The 21,761-nt window shown below is 32.9% G+C and overlaps 1 protein-coding gene across 1 annotated transcript in view; it reads right to left on the bottom strand.

Annotated features, from left to right (window-relative positions):
• Nucleotides 1-2,515: 2,515 nt before the first annotated feature.
• The window catches only part of LOC107450730 (uncharacterized), a 45,089-nt gene continuing 25,843 nt past the window's right edge, over nt 2,516-21,761 (bottom strand). Inside the window, exons 3-7 of the mRNA XM_087161022.1 lie at nt 19,721-19,767; nt 12,938-13,771; nt 10,732-11,033; nt 7,843-8,102; nt 2,516-7,029 (exon numbers count right to left, since the gene is read on the bottom strand). Of these exons, the coding sequence (XP_087017148.1) occupies nt 2,657-7,029; nt 7,843-8,102; nt 10,732-11,033; nt 12,938-13,771; nt 19,721-19,767 (5,816 nt within the window). The 3' untranslated portion in view covers nt 2,516-2,656. The remainder of the gene's footprint in view (nt 7,030-7,842; nt 8,103-10,731; nt 11,034-12,937; nt 13,772-19,720; nt 19,768-21,761) is intronic.

Below are 21,761 nucleotides of genomic sequence, written 5' to 3'. Positions count from 1 at the left end.
TTACCCGTAACCTAAGTCATAAGTCATTTCTTAAATAACTGCTTTTCTTTTGTTCCTTTTCATTATAGGCATTAGATTAGGACCAGTGACAGGATGGCTAAGGAAAAGAACATCCGGAATTACCCCATACTACTAACTAAAATAAAACATACAATTTTAAAGGTGAAATAAAAATGCTTGCATAAATTATTCTTATCGATCTTAATAAAGCACCCCCCCCCCAAAAAAAAAAAAGCCTCTACTATGAGAGACTCTTCAACCAAAATTTTTGTTATTAACAAAGAAGCTTTTAACAGCCACTTACTCGATTTAATATTCCATTTTGTTGAATTGAAACTTTATATAGTTCTATTTATTTAGGCTTATGTTCTGATAGACGCATCCTAATAGTTCAACTCATCATCCTAATCCTAATTTTCAGCTGGTTTCTTTGTACTGAATTTTTCTTACATATTTAAGGTTGGTTGTTGTTTAAACAATTAACTTTATTATTAAATTATTTTCTTATAAAATGGTTTGCTATATTTGAAGAACTTTTGAGTTGCTTTTAATAATGTTTACCATATTTTTCTAACGTATGCATACATTTTTTAATGATAATTAAGGAAAATTAACACCATTTTCATCACATGATTTACTAGTTTCTAAGGGTTATACCATAGAAATGTCAACATTTATGGTGAAATCTTTTTTGACTAAACATTGACTATTGTACATTGACTGTTTATTCGTCATACATTCTAGGTACTATGTATATGATCTGACAACAGTTTTGAAATATCTCCTATCAGTCACGTTTTGTGGAGGAAATCACAAAGATGTGTGAAAAACTATACTTGGATAATCTTATAAATGACGTTAAAAATATATTATTATAAATTGCGCTGTTGAGTCTGTCAAAAAAATACTGTATTTCAAAATTAAAAACTGAGCAAAGAATATTTAAAGCCTGCTAAACAGATAATATTTAAAACCTTTATATTTCTTTATATTTTTATTTTTATTAACCATTTGCATAAAATTATTTTTTTCTTAAATAAGATGGTATAATTTTAAGTGACTGTATGGTTTCTAAGTAAACTAACCGGCAGTTGACTAATCATTAAGACGTGGTTCCTAGTAGATCACCGAAGTCAATCATCACTTGTTGGTGGGTGACAACTTTGATGTGCCTGCAAAGGGACCAAGGGTGTGTGGTATTGGTTCTCGTCAAACTGTTCTATCGTAAGTTGCTTGACTTTGCGAGGCCGAGGTGCCAAACCCCACTGTAAACAATCAGAATTGTAATGGCATGTCTTCGGTTCATCATCGAGGATGTTTTCCAGACTATCTTCAATACCTCATTGTGCTAGCCGCGATGGTTTAGGGGATACAGCGTTTACCTTTCAATGAGGTGAACCGGGTTCGAATCTCAGCGATGGCTGGATGATACGAATTCCGCATCCGGCTTGCACCGACCACAGTGCTGACATGAAATATCCTCAGTGGTAGATGGATCATGGGTTAAAAGTTCCCTGGCCATCAGGCTAACCATGGGAGGTTCTCGTGGTCTTCCTCTCCATGAAACGCAAATGCGAGTTAGTTCCATCAAATACTCCTCCGCGAAGGCAAATGTCTACCGATACTTGTTCCAGGTGTTCCCTTGTCTTCCGGATTGAGTTCAAAATTACAAGGCTACAAAATTGAACATTAGAAATTGTAAACCCAAAAAAATTGGGTCGGCTGTTCAACGACGGTTATAAAATTAATTTTTTTAAAACATCTAACTGTGCAGCTCTAGTACGACGTAAATAAACTACTATTACTACTAATGAACTGGGTGGACAGGTAGAACCCATACTTCACTGGAGATAAAACCCATACTTCAAAATGTGCTATGTATGTTCCCAGTGCTTTAACTACTGTGTTAAATATGTCAATGTTATATTAGTCACAATGGAATGATCCATGTATAAATTTTTTTATAACTTAATATGGATAGTATATATTTAAAAGTCATAATTGTTGTGTCCTTTATAATTATTGAAGAAATTAAACCAAAGAATTTATTATTAAAGAAAATAATGAAATTGCTATTTTCTTTAGTAATAAATGGAACAATTATGTGTTCAATGCACCTGAATCTTATTTATATCATTTTTTTGTGCATAATTCTGTTGCACATGAAATTTTTAGAATTATTTTGATGCTACTTCAGTAAATAAACAAATCGTAAAAACAAACTTTTTATTCTAATTACACAACAATAATAAAATTATCCTATATTGCCAGCAACATTGGTTTTAAAAAAATGCATACTACTATTTAGTATTCATTTTGTGATAAAATAGTTCAGTATAAAGTCTTTGCCAGTAACTTAGCTTAAAAGATATGGCTAGAAAAAACAAATGCCCTCTGTGAGCTATGCGATGTGTGATAGTCATATTCTTTATAGTTCAAAGTTGAATAGATCTAGTCATATTCTTTATAGTTCAAAGTTTAATAGATCTAGTCATATTCTTAATCGTTCAAAGTTGAACAGATTTTCACCCTGTCATATTTTTCACCATTCACAGTTTAATAGATTTCCGTCTTATCACATTCTTAACCGTTAACAATTTCCAGCCAGTCATATTCTTAACTGCTTTGTCTTGACATATTTCTGTCAAGTTTAATTTTATTGAACACCTATTCTTTTATTTTCAAATGCAATGAGTGATGGGTTTTCCGCCCAAGAATTTGATATTTTTGAGGCTGCTGATTTTTCACCATTATCATAATTGTTTGAGTAAAAACCAGATCCTCCCTGTTTTTCTGCTTCGGTTGTAGCTTTTATAATGTCCAAGACACTGGCTGCAATTTCATATTTTGCCTTGGCATTTGATTCACTATCTGATCCAAAATGTTCATTTGCATCAGCTCCATATTTTTGCTTTCTTTTCCTCTTTGGATCTCTTCTCACCACCGCTAAGCCACCATTTTGCGAAGTAAATACTTTTTTGTTGGATGTTTCTTCGGAACTTGTGTTATCTGCTTGCTGGAATGGGCCAGATACTGAGACTGATGTAGATATAGTTGCATTTAACTTTTTAATATCAAGTTTACCATTCAAAAGCGACTTGGAGAAATCTGGTAAGGTTTTCGGAAGAAGGGGAGACCTAGGTTTGAAAACAGGCTCTGGAGCTGCTGTAGTAGGTTGTGTTGTTGTTGTTGTGGGCTTAGGTGAATAAATAGGTCTAGGCTCTGTTGTCGTTGACGGTGTTGTCGTTTTTTCTCTAATCGACTGCGTTGATTCAGGTCTAGATTTAGTGGCAGTAACTTCAGAATTTTCTTTGTCGTTATTGTTTCGTGGATTATATCTGTTTTTGCGCTTAGGCTTCCTTAATTTACGAACTGCTTGGTTTCCCTGTTCTTTTTTCTCTTCTGGAGAGCTCAGTGATTTATTTTCCTCTTGTTCATTTTTTGTATTGGTATCATCAATGTCTCGAAATTTGGATGCTACATCAGCTGGTGCTGAGAAAAAATTTCTCGCAGATTCAGGAATAGCTTTCATGTTCATTTCTCGCACAGACGATTCATGTTGTTTTGCAAGCTCTGGTGGAACACTGAAAAAACTTGAAGTAAACTCGATTGGAGCACCTTCTGGTCGATATGAGTATATGCTGTGGTCTATAACTGGATGTGGTATTCCGAACATATCAGCACCTCTTGTGTTGGATTGGGAAGTCTTTTGTGATGGTGCAACAAGGTTTTGAAGACCACGCGGTACATTGTAAAAATTACCGTCATGCTTGAAATTTCCTGATCCCGTTTGTTTTGATGGCGATGTAGGTCGGCTTTTTGCTCTATAAACTGGACGCCTTCTTTTTTCAGTTTGGCTTGTAGACTTATTTTCTTCTTCCGGGTTATTCAATTTTCTATCATTACTATTAAAAAATCTTCCTTCTTTTTTGCCTTCTGAATTCTGCATCGTTCTTCCCGGATTAACTCGAATTTCTGTTTGCTGTGTAGGGGATGGAATATGTTGTCTTCTTCTTTTCTTAGACTGCCTCGGATCGTTTGTTTTCAGTCTTGCCCCATAAACTGGTTGATCCGGATCTTCTTCAGAATAGCTGGTCACTGATTCCTCTACTTCAGCACTTGCTGTTGATTCACCTAAATCATTTTGCTGGTAATATTTTGATGCTGGTGCTTTTGGCTGTGGCCTTTCAAAAAACTGCACTACTTGATCTTTTCCATAGTAACCGGCTGGGGGATAGAGACTGCTAGTTTCTGCGGCTTTAAAATTATCTTTTGGTGTTTGTGAGTAACTAGAACTTTCCCGATGTAATGGTTTTGAAGTATATTCTGCGGGAGGTGCTGGAATCTGCTCAGGTGGTGGTGGTGTGGGTGATATGTCATTTGATGCAGGAACTACTTCAGTTGTTGAAATATATTGTGGTGGTCTGGGTCTCCTCCTCCTTCCAGGTTTCCGTTTCCTTGGAACTGAATCATTTATTCCCACAGAATGATCTGTATTCAGAGTCTTGGCTGAATTTTGACCTGGATAATCTGTAACCATACTTGTTTTGGGATTTCTTGATGTTGTTCCTCTTTGATTTGGGACTTCATGGTATTGGACATATTGTCCTATTACTGCACTTGGTGTGACAGTGTAATATCCTGATGGAGGAGGTATTGTTCTTTGGCGATGAGGTCTTTTATTTTCGTTTGGTCTTTCCTTTCTGGGTGGAGATTGTTGACGTGTAGTTTTTGGCATTTTAGTTCCTGCCGTTGTTTTTGGTGGCTTATATCCGCTGTACATTATCCTGCCTGGAACCGGCTCGTCTGATATCGTTGTTGCATAAGGACTTTGAAAATACTGAAAATTAGGATAACTGTTTGCATGCACACCATATTGGGTGAAAGCTGGTTGAGAGTTAGCTATTACACCTTGAATACTGTTTGGACCGTTTGGTGGTATCTGTTGTCTTGGATGATATGGTTGTGGTGGTACATTCAAGCCAAATGCTGGTCCTGGATTAGGATTTAACTGCTGGGGAAAAGGTACCGAGGGTTGGTAATTCACAATTGGTGGTCTAATGTCAGATGGCATTCCAAAAGGTCTGTAGTTTGGTTGTGGATAGCTTCCCTGAGGTCTTTGAACAAGAGGTGGAGTTTGAAGAGCTGGAGGGGATCTGTATTGATTGTTAGGGTACCTTGATAATATAGGTGCTGGATGTGTTCCTGATGGTACTGGCCTTACGAGATTTGGATCTGGGACTTCAACGTGGATGGGAACTGGGACTTCTTCTACTATAACTGTTTGATGTCCAGCTTGTGTCACATGACGAACTGGTACGGGTCGAGATGGGCTGCCTGGTGGTGTCCTTATCTGGGGATTTGGCATTGAGAAGGAGAAAGGAGCTAAGCTAGATCCTGATGTATGTAAACCATTGGGTGAAAAAATGCTTTTAAATGGGGAAAAGGTTGGAATAAATTTTGGGTTAAAAGCGGGAAACACTGATCTTGGAAATGGGAGAAATGGAGGTCTCATTTGTCTTTTGCTCCTAATTTGAACTGATCTCTTTTTCCTACCTTGAATCTTTCGGAAGCTGGGTAATAGTGATCTTCCTCCTGCCACGAAAGGAAATCCGAATTTAAAAGATGGAGACTTTTTGTGTAAAGGAGGAGGGTGTGGTGGGTAAATTGAAGGTGATTGTAAAATAATTGGCGGTTGGGGAATCGGGTGTGGTTGACTATACGTTCGCTGTTGTTTCACTTTACCATTTTGAATTACTTGCAAACTTGGGTTTGGTAAACGAGATCTAATTATTTTTAATTCAGGTTTTGGCAAAACGACTTTCTGCTGCACTGTTTCACTCATGTGGTTTTTATAGAACACTCTGACTGGAACTTTCTTTGCCGTAACGATCGCTGGTTGCTTTTTTGAATTCTCTGTTTTCATTGGCATGACAGTGACTGGCTGTCTTTTTGGTTTCAAGTGTTTTGCTAGAGGTATGAGTCTCAAAGATGCGAATTGTGCCAATTCAGCTAATTCTTTCTTGTCCTCTTTCTCTTTGTCAGGAACGATGAAAAATTTTTTGACGGATTCCTTACGGCCTTTTTTCTTTATCTCAAACCCTCGCTCTGAAAGAATTTCTTTCAAGTGTGCATCAGTGATAGGTCCATTGATTTTTATTATTTCATGGGTAGATCCAGACTTGTCTTCTTTTTGGTCCTCTTCATCTGATTGTTCAGCAATAAAATCAACGACTTCTAATAAATCTGAAGGTATTTCTTCCATCTCTTCATTTATTGACTCTGATTCTTCCATAGTATCAGTTACCTTATAGCTTGGTGTGACAGCCTCTTCTTCCACATCCCAATTTTCTGGTGAGTTGCTAGTTGCAGATGTTGTTGCGAAAAAATCATTCATAAGTTTCAAAAGATGTTGCTGAGCAAGAAAATGCTTCGGTAATTCGTCAGCTCTGATGCTATCTTCAATGTCGGGTAGTTTTGTGGTAGCCAAAAACTTTTTTCTTGGTGATGATAGCTTGTTTAAAGCTGTGTGAGATGAAAATATTGATCCCACTTCAATTTTTTTATTTGTATCATCCACCAGTTTCCACTGATGTCCATCATTATCATCTGGTGTCCGGCTATTCTTTTTGTATTTTCTGATATACGTAGTTGTGCTTTTTGAGGGTGATTCGGTGGGTTTGAGTAATATTTCTTTTTCGTCCTCGTTTGAGTCCGATATGAATAAGAGTTGCTGTCTGTGACTAGATTTTTGTTCTCTTGGTTCTGCCCTTGGTGGCGGAAATAAATCTTCTGGCTTCGTTGTCGAATGCGAATTATAGAAACCTTTATCTTCCAGTCTTCTAGAGTTCCTAAATTTCAACTTTCTTGTTGGGGTTTTTCTTATTGATGGCTTTGGTTGTTCATAATATTCCTCTGCCGACGTATCGTCTGATAGTAAAGTAGAGGATTTTTTTGCTTCTGTATCATCGGTTGTTTCTGGGAGAATTTTCTTTCTTCTAAATTTCCGTCGTTGTTGGTGTTCAGAATCTAAATATAATAATAATATAAATATGTATCTGCATACAACAACTTATTATTTAATGATGATTGAAAAATATTTATTTGTAATATTAATTTTTTAATAGATTTATACGCCTATGTTTGTTTCAAGAAAAATAATTCGCTATTAAAAGCAAATCATAGTATCATTAAGTCGATGAATATAGGTTAAATATTTTTAGGATATCTGATTAAATTAGGTCGGACGCAGAAGAAAGAGAAGATGAAAGATCATTGAGGTACTGTCTTGTCTAGCCAAAGAACTCCTCTCACTTCAGAGTCTCGTCCTGTTTGTTATTATGGAAACAAGAAAAAACGCATTTCAAAAGGACCCATCGCATTGTATGCTAGAAGTTCGCGTATGCGAATTAAGATATGCTAATGAGAATTCTCGTTCGCATCTCAATCCGCCTTTGCGATTTTTTTCGCATGCAATAAGAATAGCCGAAGAGAGGGGAACTTTTGAAATTTTCCTCGTCTGTCAGAGTCAATATCTGTCCTAAATTTTAAATACACTCTCCTATTTGAACTTTGAAATCATAGTTACCAACATGGCTCAAGACAGTTTAGTTAGACAGACACTACCTCAGGTTTGTGGCTTATGTTTACTTAAATAAGGTAACAAGAAGGAGTGTTTTATAAAATCATAGCTACTTTATAAAAAAATCGTTTGAGCTTCTGAAGAACCGTCTTAAATAAATCTCATGGAGAAGAGAGTGTTGCAGTTTTCTAATCGTTTTTATAATTTGACAACTGACTTTCGTTTCTTAAACTTCATTTTAAACTAAGTTTTCAACTTACCAGTTATTTTTTCCCCAAATTTTGCTTCTGCTATGTCCTCTGTCGTTGGCTCAGTGGTCACGTACCAAGGATTTTTATTTTCTTCTTCCGAATTTTCGTTTTGTTCATTTTCTTGAGTTGAAGAAAAAAGATTTTCAAATTCTGATGTTGGCAATGGCGGCAAAGTATATGGCTCAACTTTACCCGGTTCAGAATATCCCAGCCAAGATTGAGAAACTATGCTCTCGCTTTGCTGCATACCACCGTACCTTGATTTCTTTCTGAAATAAACAGTTCAACAAAACGTTAAAAATACGAAAGTCAAAGCATTTTATTCTGAAAACTAAAAAAAAAAATGCTTTCTGCCTTTGAAATTAAAGCATAAATAATTCAATATTCTAAAATCTCTGTTTCTCATCAAACTTCGTAAAGAAAATACCATGAAGCATCCGGGAAAGACTACTTCTATGTAGCGACTACCCCTATTTACGACTACTTTTGGGAGGCACAAAATTTTTTCCATAGATTTTGTGAGGAAAACCTTTAAGAGAGACCATTAAAACCTCTGTCATCGACAGTGCAAGCATCTGCACCAAAGGCGGAAAATGTCAAATAAGGAAACACGAAAAAATATGAAACAAATTTTTTTTTTTTTCCAATGAGCTGCACAATCGGTCTTGCCGATGAGCAGACCTAGTGCGTTCTCCAGAGATGGTAGCCACTCTTTCAGGACCACCACAATGGGTGAGATACCGTTGGTCATGTTAATTTAGACGTCTAGTTTCTGCCACACTTGATGGCAGCACCGAGACTCTATTCGGATGCTAAAACAAAAAATTTAACGAAGCAAAAAAAAAAGCAGATTAAAATGTATTCAAAATATTTAAGTGAGGCTCTTAGAGACACCTTCTTGACGATACAACCTCGTGCTGCAACAGAGTGCACTAAAGACGATGCTATCACTTACTGACTTTTAGAGTTGAAAGTTGAATTAAAAGAAAAAAAAGTTTTTTTGAAAAAACAAGCATCTCAAGCAAGAAAACCTCATCTCATCTGTTAATCCATTGATACCGCCGAAACTGTTAATCCGATTTTCATTGTGTGTTGAGGATATGGTAGTTGAATTTTCTATAATGTAGAGACAGATTTCGATTATTGCATCTCGATTTTTGAGTTTCTTATTATAAGCTTCGAAATTTATTCGCTTACTTATTAGCATAAAATATAAAACGCAAACTAAAATTACAAATTAAACCGCGATTGCTGTTTACCAATTGTTGTGCCGTTACATAAAAAAACGTATTGAAACTACATACGAGAGCATTTCCAAAAGTAATTTCCCCGTTCACAAATCCGTTTATTTTCAATTATATTATTTTAGGGCCGGGATAGCCTGGTTGGAGGGGCACTGGGCCCATGTTCAAAAGTTCGCGGGTTCGATCCCCGCCGGCCGAGGACTCCCCGTGTAGTAAATGGTGACTGATGCACGTTAAATCTGTCGAGTCACAAAGTCCTCCATGTTCCCATAAAAAATCATACCTCTGAGGGTACTGATCCAGGAGTTTACTTGTCTTCTGGATTGGTTCAAAATTACAAGGCTAAGGAGTTGAAGATTAGTAGTCGTAAACCCTGAAGTGGGTCGAGACGGGTTCAACAACGGTTATAAAATGAAATAAAATTTTATTATTTGCATTTCAACGGTTAAACCTTTATCTGTTTCTTCACATAATCGTCAAACCAGTCGATGAATTTTCTCGAACATTTTGACAGTTTTTCTGTGCCCATGTCATACCGATTCTCCGCCATATCTCTCCGTTTTTCTTCTTCTCAAAGAGTTGAATCATCTTCCAGTCATGTGTTCTTTCAAAAATAGTGAATAGTTAATAGTCACTGGGTGCCAAGCTCAGAATACAAAATGTGCTGAACTGTTGCAGGTGAGCCTTGGTTTGATGTACGCCGAGTTCAGAATGCTTGCGTCCTAGCTCAAAGTTTTTCTTTCATCTAGTTTTGTATTTTCCACATGAGTTTTCTTCTTGTTTCAGAGCCTCTGTCAGTATTTATTGTAGTTAAAACAAGCATATGAAGTTGACCTACTCCGACTTTAAACGGTTCGCTTCGAAAGACGAAGTCGAAAATGATGTTCTACCCTTTTTGAAGAACATAACGGGTAGCAGGTAGAAAACGGGCAAACAAAAACTGTCCCAGCGTTTACAGAAATAGGTACTTATGCGTTTAAGAGGACCGTAAAATAATCGCCAAACCTTTATTAACACCAATGAGGAATGCTACCGATATTGGGAAAAATAGGTCCTTAATCCCTTAACGATCGGTTAATTTTCAAGGAAATGGTCATAAAAGTGCCTATTTTTTGGCTTTTATATTTATATTACGTATTTGATTAGTGTTGGCATCTAGTTTAAAATAAACTAACTATCTACAATTACCTTAAAAATATCCTGGTACTGCCATCTGGTGTGTAAAATGAGAAATAAAATGTTCTCCGAGCAAAAGAAATGAATTAGTTCTATTCTTATTGACGCGTTACTGCTGAGCACTCCAGCCCGTCAATATCACGGGAACGAGAAATAGAGGGCAAAACCTCACCACGTCATTTTCACGGGAGCGAGAAGGAAGGGGTTAATATACTAATTTAGGTACTGTGGTAATATGCTTTATACGACTCTTAGAAACGGACAAATATTTAAAATTGCATCGATTGGTTTGGTGGTTACGTAGAGAATTAGGCAAACATTTAACTTTAAAATTATGCAAATATTATAGAAAATAAATAGTTGTAGTGTTTCTGCAAAAAGTAGGAGATCTTACTTTTGAGAGTGTGCTCGTTATATGAAGCTTCAACTTTACATGTTTGATTCCGAAACACAAAAAGTTTTTTTTTTAAAAAATTACCTTTTAGAGCCATGAATTTTTGTAACATCAGTTGGCTGCATTTCAGTCGTTGTTTCCGGGGGAGCAATGTCAGTATTATTACCATTTTCAGTAGTCGTTGAAGGTTTGCGTCTATTAAGGTTTCTTCGCTTGTTCTTTCGAAAATCTTTGGCTCTGCTTCTGTTCGCTGAAAAAAGCCGTAGAGAACCATTTGAAGGAGACGCTGTAGTGGTAGTCGTTGGTGGGAAGGTGGTCTCTAAAATATCGTCTTCTGGTGGACTATCGGTTGGAGAGCGGGCTGACACATGTGAGTGCTTTTGTCGCTGTGAACGAACAGTATTAGAGCAAAAATATTATACGAATAATTTTATAGATATAAAGTTAATGGAATTTGTATGCTTACATTATTGAAAATTAAGTTGACTGAATGGTTATCTTAGAGTACCTTACTAAGTTTAGAGTTACCTCATACAGGTAAAATTTTGTGATTGGTTGAAATTCATAATTTTATGTGTAGAAACGAAACAAAATTTATTTATTGGAGTCTTAAAATTGAATAAATGCAAGTGACGTTATCGTAGATAAATCGTGGCATTTGTCGATTAAGAAGCTAATCAATCAGTTTCGATACGTTTGACGTCACTTACAGGTATCCAATAAAATCAGATTTAAATTTCCATGGTTTGGCATATTTCACTCACTTCTTCTCTGGTTGCAAGTATCCAATAGTAGATATGTTGCAAAATTATTCTTAACTATCCAATGTATCTTTTATAATTCAGGTGAAATAATTGGATTTTAAAACTATGATCTACACTTGGCACTTTGATTTTTATTAAATAATTTTTTCTTTCTGTGAAACAAAGAAAAAAAAACTGTTAATTTTCTTTGTTTTAAGATACGACTCGTTGAATGACATGACTCACTCGTTAAGAAGTTATTTATAAATAAACTACCGATTTTACATCTGAATTTTTCTTTTAAATTATAAGAAATTCTTATAAGTAATTATAAACTTATATTCTTGTAAATTAAACTCAATATTTTATTTCTTACTTTTTCGTGCAAGAGTTTTGCGAACAAAATCATAGAACAGTTGTTGCATTTTTAAATTATTTTTTCTATTTCTTTTGGCAACATTCACACAGTAAACATTAATCAAAGAAATAGGAATTTAAATTATGAAAGAAAGCCTCTCATTTTTGCGACTTTATAAAAAAAAAAGCTTTTTTTTCGACTACGACTATGATTAGCTGACTTGTCAAACAACAATTAATTTTCATAGATTTGTTAAAATATTCCCATAAGAAATTATTTCAATAAGATTTTACAACTTTACCAATAAGTGAGAAGGCTTGTTATGCCTTGCATTACAAGCCTTGCATAGTATTATTTACATGGTATTTTGTACAGCTTATTAAAGAAAAAATTCCGCTAATATGTAATGTGAATAATACATCTTACATACAGAATGAATCAGTGCAACGGTTATAAATATGGAAGAGAGATATGGCACATTATAAAGATTGTAATTTGCATTGCAACCTGTGTTCAAAATGCCATCCTACGCTACTAGGGACGCCTCCCTGCTATGAACTGGTTCTTCGTGCACATTTGAAATCGTATTTTTGTTTATCTAAATTTTCGTATTTTGTTTATCTAAATAATCATATTTTAGTTTATCTAAATTAGGTGTCAATTATACGTTTTCTACTGTAATTATTATCAATAATCGCATTTTAATAGACCCAGAAATAATTGTTTTATAGTGATTTAATGATTATGAGACCAACTTGGTGATCACGACAGGATAATCACCAAATTTTTTATTTACGATATAACAGCTACTTTTTAGCCATTCAAATGCATTTTTTGATAATAATTACTAAAACAAATATCGAAATAAGATAATTCAAATAAATGCCGTTTTAAAAGAGCACTAAATGTCAGTTAAATGGGGAGACGCACCTAGTGGTGTAGGATGACATTTACGATGGCATAGATTGAAGTTCATCCTAAGGATTGTCTCAGTCCTTAGAAAGTGCTTTATCTTTTCTCCAAGTTTGTAATAACCCCTATTATCGCCCTGAATGTGGTCTCTGTTCATATATACTTTGAATCTATTATGACAAACTTTTTTTCATTCTATAAATTTTGCAAAATATGAATGTGAAAGTAACAGATATTTAAGTTACATTTTTAACTTGATTATAAATCATTACTTTACCTTTGTATTTACTCGTGGAGGTTCACTGAAATCTATAACTTTACCCACTCTTTTATGTTTTCGGGGTTTTCTTCCTTCGATAGCATCGTATTCAACGGAAGTATCATCCGAAACATCTGGTGTCGCTCTTGTAGTTAAAATTTTATCTTTGTTTGGCGTCCAATCAGTCTGATAACTGCTGCCTAGTGATACCGTTGTAGTCACCATTGGCTTACTTATTTTTCTAGAACCAAAACTTGAATAAGGATCAGACGTCGTCCCTCTGGTAATTAACGCAACAGATGAGCTAGGTTTATCACTTAATTTGGCGATTGTTGGCGTTACAAATGAAGCTTGAGCTTGCTGGTCGATATTCATGTAACTTAACAGATCTTCTAGAGGTAAAGCGAATCTTGAAACTGGCTTCGTTGGTGTAAGATGTGCCAAGGACTTGTGAGATCTATGGTTGCTCAAATCTCCGGAGTATTTCTTTTTCGGGGAAGTTTTCCCTGCGGGTCCAGAAGTTTTCTTTGATGTTTTCAGTTCTTTTTTCGTACCTATTGTGCCCTCTTTACAAATCCGTGTGTTCAAAACTGATTTGTCTTCGCACACCATAGACAGTTGATTGAATATTGAATCGGTGGGGCAATGGAAAGTGTTGCGTGTACCATCCGGTTGGCAGTAATGGAACACCTCACAGTCGAATTTAGAGTCTGAGAAATAACCCATTTTTCTTCGACAGTCAAAAGTTACTCGAGGTAATATTTTTTTCACAGCTTCTGTATTTTCTTCTGAACTTTTCATGGGAGGGGGTCCTGATGGAAACCATGGACTTGAAGATTGTACTGGTATAGACTGTAAAAAGATTTTTTTTAAAAAAAATTGAATGCAATGCCAGTTGTTAAGAAATATTATTTGTACATCATCATTGATTCTATTATTTCAAATTTATGTGAAAAAACTAGTGTAGAAAAAGTGTTATACTTTGGACAATTTTTACATGTAAGCTTTTAACTTCGTTTACAAATATTTAAGTTATACTAACATTTTACTCTTTAATATATTTATTTCTAAGCAAGCAATTTGAAAATAAAAATTTGTTCTCAATTTAAAGTCGAAATTATTTTTTCCAAAATAAAATCCCTTTTAGTACCATGGGAAATACATTTTGGTGCAGACAATGGTTAATATTTGAACCAGTTTTTGCCTACAAACACTTTATTTTTTTAAGGCTATAAATAAATAAAAAATGCGCATTGAAGATGTAAGTTCTCGCAAAATAAATAAAACAGTCAATGTCGAAACGAGATGAGAGAAACAAATATGAGCGTTTAGAACACTATTTCATAAAGAATTTATTGTAAGAAGAATGTTTGAAATTAAGATTTTCCTGAAGGCATATTATCCCAATTCGATAGGTATTGTCAATTTTGAAAACTTGTATTATTTCTCAAAAAATTAATAACTTTATTAAAAAATATTTTTGATAAGGATTTTTTCATTTGGCTGTAGGATGCAGCTGACTATCTTAAAAGAAAAAGAAAACTATTTATCGATTCGAAATTGGTCGATCCTCGAATCCTCTAAGGCCCACCGAATACATGCTCGTAAAATCTGTGGAATCGAAAGTCCTGTGGTCGGTCGGTGAGCAGTACCATGGCTACAGGAATCTTGAGAAAATTTCCTTCCCCATCAGATCTGTGTCTAAATTGAGGTTTTGGCCTCACGAATGAGTATTGCTGATTCTATCCGCGGGATTCTAAACTAAGACGTACTTTCACCCTTACGGTGCTCTCTTGTCAAACGAAATTCGCACCTTCCTGACTTAATTCGCAAAGGGGCAATGGCTGGCGAACTTGGCTTGTCTAAGTGTCGTTATAACCAACAATTTTTTAGTATCCTTATTCTCAGATTTTGTTTTAAAATTACAACGAAATCGACATAAACTTATTGACTTAAATCCACTACTTGGATAAGAAATTGACGAGCAGTGATGAAATATAATTAAACTTATATATTTAATCCTCTTTAATATACATAGGTTAAAGTTATTACACAATATTTATTGGACCCAGTAGGAAATGTAGCAACGATATTCCCACACTAATCTCGCAGAATTTTTAAGTGTCACAGAAATTACATCATTAGTGATAAGAGTAAGGAAAAAGTTCTGACTACCTAACGAGGCATGCAAAACTATGGACGATATTTTGGAAGAGAAAGCATGATTTTCCGTTTGAGCACCAATGACTTTATGTGCCGGATTAACTTTTTTAGTCCGAATTTTCTGTAGTGTTTTCAGAGCAGATTCATCCCTGGGCGATATGTTTGGCCTTGAAATTACTTTTCCGTGAAGAAAAAAGTCATTGACAAGCATTTATCATCAGAGACTCTCATTAAAAGCCAATTTAGTCTACTTTCTGCTGCTATAAAAAGGCTTCAGGCTCCTGGGAAACTTGATAAATGAATTCAAAAGATTTCTGTGTCATGGTGGCATTTGGATGTTAATTCTTCGTGTGAATTATGTTAAAAATGACCAGTATGTAGCTTTATCCGGAAAAAAAAGTTATAATTTCTAAATAATTCAAGTATCTTCATGGCAAAAATCTTGAGCGTTTTGAAGCATTTTTCATATCCCATAAACGTTTCATGCTTTATAAAGTGTTTCCACTGTATAAAGTATTAATAATATGTGAGGTCAGAGGAAAATTAATGTATACATTTATACAAGTTTTTTTTGTTTGTTCCATAATAGCTTTTAGATGTAAGTATTTCATGTAAAGAATGTTAAAAATGGCCGGTATAAAATTTTATTCATAACCAAATGAATAAATTTGTAAACAGCTATATTCTCAAACCGAACGAAATTCTCCATAGGTGTTTCAAAAATCACTTTAACATTCTAAAAACGTTATCTACTAGCTTTCTAAAATGTTTCCCCAATATAAAGTTTTAATAGTATGTGTGATCCGAGCAAAATTAATGTCTACATTTATACAATTTTTTTTTATTTGTTCCACAATGGCATTTAGATGCAAATATTTCCTGTAAAGAATTAAAAAATGACCGGTATAAAGTTTTATCCGTAACTAGAAGTTCTAATTTGTAAACAGTTTTATTCGCTAACCAAACAAAAATCACCATAGGTGTTTCAAAAACCACTTTAATATTCTAGAAATTTATCTACATGCTTTGAAAAATGTTTCCAAGCAAAAAAAAAAACAGTGGTATTTCTTCGAATTTGATGAATTTGAAACCTTAAAATTCGTACGAAGGAACACTTTTTTCAAGTAATTACCATATCATATTCATATACATATTCATATCATATTCATATCTTTCATATACATTTGAAATTATGCTATATTTTAATGTTGAAGTGTCTACAAACTCTATTAAATAGTTTTATCATAGATACTTTTTTCGGCGTAGATAATTTTAAAGCGAAGTTCAAATTTGTCTCAATATTCTCTCTCTGTGCTACGCGTATGTTTGATTTACAAACTAATTTCATTTTCAAGAATTAGTGTATGTAGTATGTATGCTACATAAAGTATTGATTCTTACACTTTATATTGTCGCTTAAAAATAACTTTATTATTCTTCTGTGTATCATATCCTACTGTAATTATAAATTTCAATGTTACTGAATTACTAAGATAGTGGCGGCTACTTAACACTGAGTAGTGTAAAAAAGCATTTTATTTGTTTAACTGCACCAGGAATTATCCGTGGTTTTAGTGCAGTGGAACACCACTTTAGTGTTAAGTAGCTGCCACCGTTTTTGTGTTCAGATACTCGAAAAAATTTTTACAGTGCAGGATAAAGATTTTTCATAGTTAATAAAACATTTCTAGAATATTTTCATCAAAATAAATGTATACTTAATTACAAATGTTGCCTTTTTAGACATTTGAAAGAAACGAGAGAGGCAAAAATTATCGTCAAATTATCAAATTATCGTCAAATCTACGAAAATTGTCGTCAAACAATTATCGTCATATCGACAGCAATTATTGTATCGTTTAAAAATGTAATTCAAGTTCCCTGTAAACAATGCTTGAATGGAGGCATTATGATGCAAATGTTTTGTATAAATAATTTTAAAATAAGTATAAGTATACCTACTACATGCACTTTTTCTTGAAATGGAATTAGTTTGTAAATCACACATACGCGTAGCACAGAGAAAATATTGAAACCAAATTGAATTATGATTAACAAAGCAGAAGCGGATAAAAATAATGTGTTGCTATAAATATGAGTTTAAAACTCGTAAATAATGTAAGCTTAGAGCTCAAAATTTTCCCTAAATGTTTCAGAAATTTTTTTAATATCCCAGAAACGTAACATATTTTCTACGTGTCCTCAAAAATTTTTCTAGGTTCTGAATCGTTGACAGTATATCAGAAGTTTTGAGGGGTTTTTTCTTCAGAATATGTAGTTAAGTTTCAAGATAATCTGGCAATTTAGTAGAAATAGATGTGACAAAAATAAATGCTGTTAAAAACCGTAAACAAATGTTATCAAAGCATACTAACAGCATAAAATGTCCTATTAATGTCTCAGAATCATTTTTAATATTCCAGAAACGTAGCATAGTTTCCACCTCACGATATCACACTTAGATCATTTTTAATTTAATTTAAGGTATTAATTAAATATTTTATAGTAGATCATATATTTAATTTAATGGCAAGTTAATAATTTTTAGGCATTTTAATAGAATATATGTGCCAAAAGTAATTGCCAAATGCTTATTAAGATATGCTTAAAGCTAGCAGGAAACTTAATATATGCATTTTAAAAGAAATCAGTACAAATAAAATATTTAGAAGTTAATAAGCTGTGTAAATAAAATTAAAAACGACCACATGGAAACAAAATCCTATTCTGAAAAGGGTAGAAAAAGGAGAAAAAAACTTAGTTCATTTTAGTGACATTCTTTCCTAAAAACCAATATCAAAACTAACTAATATCAAAATTTTTAAGTGTTGAAATTCAGAAATTCAAGATTTCTTGAAATTTTGCATTAAGGACAAGATCTTACCATTCCTTCAACCTTTTGACGCAGAATTTCTATTAAACACATATTTCATGCTTTTTTTCATTATTTCGTATTAATTTTGGTAAAAATAAGTCAAAAATATTATATTTATTATTTTAATAATTTATGGCTTTGAAATACAGCATGAAGCACCGGTGCTTTTTTCTGCGGTCAAGGTAAAATCTTCCAAACACGGCTCACTTCCAAACAATAATTTTTCAAATTTGCACTTATTTAGATATTAAAGAAACAGTTATTCATCTTTGAAATTTCTTTAATTTACAAAAATCCATTATTCATACATTTTCAGTTTACTATTAGACACTTGTTTGTATTTAGAACGTAAATATATCTATTCACTTTGATTTTATTGTATTGATATATTTTGATTTGGCTACATTGATGCAATATTAGAAAGCCCTCCTATTTGCGGATATAATCGTGCGAGCTGATGAAGAGATTATATCTTTTTTTTCCGGATTTGTAATTAATTAATTTTAAAAAAAATGTTCTTCGTTTTTCTCTTTTTTTCTCTTTGTATTTATTTATTGTACTATATATATATATATAAGTTCAAAATGTAGATAAAACAAGGGAAAAATAACAGAACAATGAAAAAGGGAAAAGAAGGGAAATAATAATAAAAATAACAAAAAACCGGGAGAAAAGAAAAATCCGAAAAAAAGGACAAAATTTTTTTAAAAATTCGGAAAATAAAAGATATAATCTTTTCATCAGCTCAAACGATTATATCCGCAAAAAAGAATGCGGATATAATCGTGTGAGCTGATGAAAAAACTATATCTTTTATTTTCAGGATTTTTACGAAATTTTGTCCTTTTTTTCGGATTTTTTTTTCTTTTTCTTTTCCCCCGGTTTTTTGTTATTTCTATTATTATTTCCTTTCTTTTCCCCTTTTTCTTTGTTCTGTAATTTTTCCCTTGTTTTATCTACATTTTGAACTTATATTATGAGTTCTATTTACTTACAGCTTATGCGCAATAAATAAAACTTATTGTTTTTCTTAATTTTCTTCGTGTTTTTTTTTGTATTTATTTATTATTATTATATATATATATATATATATATATATATATATATATATATATATACAGACCTTGCTGAGTATTTGTTTATACGATTTCACTATATTTGCTTATCTTCGGCATCGGTTGTATTTACAATAAGTCACATATTTTATCCGATCGCTTTCTCCGCATACAGTATGAGTTAAAAGCACAATGAATAATTATCATAATATATACTATAGTTTTTGTTCAAATGAATGAACAATGTAGTGTTGATTATTACACTGTTTCCTTTTCTCCAGAAAGTTGTTTCGACAATTCATTCAGAGATTTATTGTTAGAGTGATGCATTTTAGTAGGTCGAAAATGAAAGGGAGAGCGAATCACAATGGATTAACGATTCATTAAATTAAAAAAGAAGTTTCAAAACTAGATTACTTTTGTTATCTAATAATTGTTGTGAAGTATTTTTCCGCAAAAGTTGACCTTAGTACCTCGCGGTGCCTAGGCTATATCATTTCAAGGCCGGCATTTCTAACCTAGTTTTAGTTAAGATATGTGTTTTTGTTTGATATACTGCACCGGGAAGTGACAGGTTATCGCTTGCCGGTAACGTGTTCTGAACAATGAGTATTTTCCATCAAAATATTAATTACCATTGAATAACTTATCAAAAATTTTGTAATTTGCATAGGGAAGTATTGAAAATCAAATAAAGTAGGCCATTACCTGTGTTGTTTTCTCAGCTTTGCTTATCCCTCTGTCCAGCAGAAAAACTGAAATGAAAATTTCAAACGCCATGAGTCTCATATTACAACTATGCCACATGTTACATAAAGTGATTAGTCCATTTTCAAGAACTAATTCTGTGGACTCCAATTATTAAAACAGAAAATTTCCGCAATATTTTTTTCTACAAAAAATTGTACTTAAACGAACTTTCAAATAAATTTTAAGTAGTTGAAATGTCATTGCTGAAAGAGTTATTTATACAAAAAAAAAAAAAAAAAAAAAAAAAAATAGCGTCCAATCTCTCTATATTAAAAAATCGAAACGGTTGCCGCAGCTGTTGAGGGTTTTCAACTAAATACTACATTTCGTTTAGCTGCTCAATAAACTTCAAGTTAGCAAGGTGTGTAGAAAATGTACAGAGAGTACGATGGAATAAGAATAAAAGAACTTTCAAACAAATTTTCCATAATTGCAATTTATTGCTAAAAAGAGTCATTTTCACAAAAAGAACGTCTTAATATAATCCTGTTTCATTTCTCTCTATATTAAAGAAGCGTCACCGCTTCTGTTAAGGGGGTGGTTGAACTAAACGTTACATTTCATTCGAAACATTTGACTATTAGCTTGAGAATTATTAATTGTCAAACTTTTATGGAAATAATACCATGTGATCAGCTCTTCAAGATTCAGAAAAGCTACACTGTAAAAAATTTCAGAAACAAATTTTGACACGAGAAAAACGTTTATAAAAATCTCAGAGAACTTTATTTAATATCATGTTTCCGATTAATTGAGAAACGTATCTTTAATTTTCAAAACGTAGGAATAAACTGAACAGCATTGACGCCAATTCAGTTTTAGAGGTTCCCGAAATATTCAGAAACGTTTTTGAAAAATACATGCACCGTAGCTGCCTCATATATTCAAAAACGTTTCTGGATTTTTTTTTTACAGTGTTCCACACTGTTAAAACTTAATGTGTTGAAAGGGCCGTTTTGTTTACGACCTTAACACGAGCTATTTTCTGAAATTCCAATTTGTTCGAAAGCTATTGCAATTTACCTCAATTATTTTCTTTTTATTCTTTCATTTATTCATTTATTCGTTTCTTTTTATTTATTTATTTTTTATTTAATTTTTTCTTTAATGACTATTTTTTCTTTGTTGCATGTCTTTTCTTTTTCTTCTTTTTACAAGCTATGAATAAAAAAAAAAGAATAATAAAAAATTTATATCCAAATTTTTAAAAATATGAAAGATTCAAAAGAGATATAAAGTGTTTATAATTTGAGCTGTAATAAAATATAAGGTTATCGTTATAGATTCTTAAAAAGAGTAAAACTTTTTATCATTTTTTTATTTTTATTTATTTGTTTCTATCTCATATTCTGTATTCCTAAGTTTAAATACATTTTTTCAAGTTCAGTTGATTATTTTTCAAATCCAAGTAATCGCTTATTTTGTTACAATTAATGTATTAACAAAATGTTCTTACACAAAATTATAATATTTGTATATTTTATAGAACGAAATTATTATTATTATTATAGGAAAAATAGCAATTTTTAAGAAGAAAAAATGTTTAAAATAACTACAAGCAACCACCAAACAAAGTAAATAGGGGCTGAGTCTTCTAACTATAATAAAAGTTTAGAATTATCGATCTCAAAATTAATCTATCCTGAAAAGTTTTTTAAAAAAATCGTTGTTTTTAGCTGCGTTTTTATTGACTCATTTTCATGTTGGAATTTGCATCTGAAATTTAAGTTCCGTGTCTGAAGACAAATCGAGTTATAAGTGTTTTCTGTCCGGTGCAAGCATAATTTATCGTCTCTTTATCATCAACTGGAATTTATCGTAAAATTGATTTCAGACTACTTCCCGGCTACTTTGTGCGCTAAAATTTAAAGCAGAGCTCTGTACTCTGCGATAAAAGAAATTATAATCGTTTCTTGACAAGTAGAATTTATCGTCATATAACCAACAAACCGTCATATAACCGACATTATTATAATTTCGATTGCTGTTCACCTTTTTT

Source organism: Parasteatoda tepidariorum, chromosome 1, assembly GCF_982258835.1.
Source record: "Parasteatoda tepidariorum strain Cologne lab strain chromosome 1, Ptep-v5.0, whole genome shotgun sequence".
Lineage (NCBI taxonomy): Eukaryota > Metazoa > Arthropoda > Arachnida > Araneae > Theridiidae > Parasteatoda > Parasteatoda tepidariorum.
This window is presented reverse-complemented; position numbering and strand designations above follow the sequence as displayed.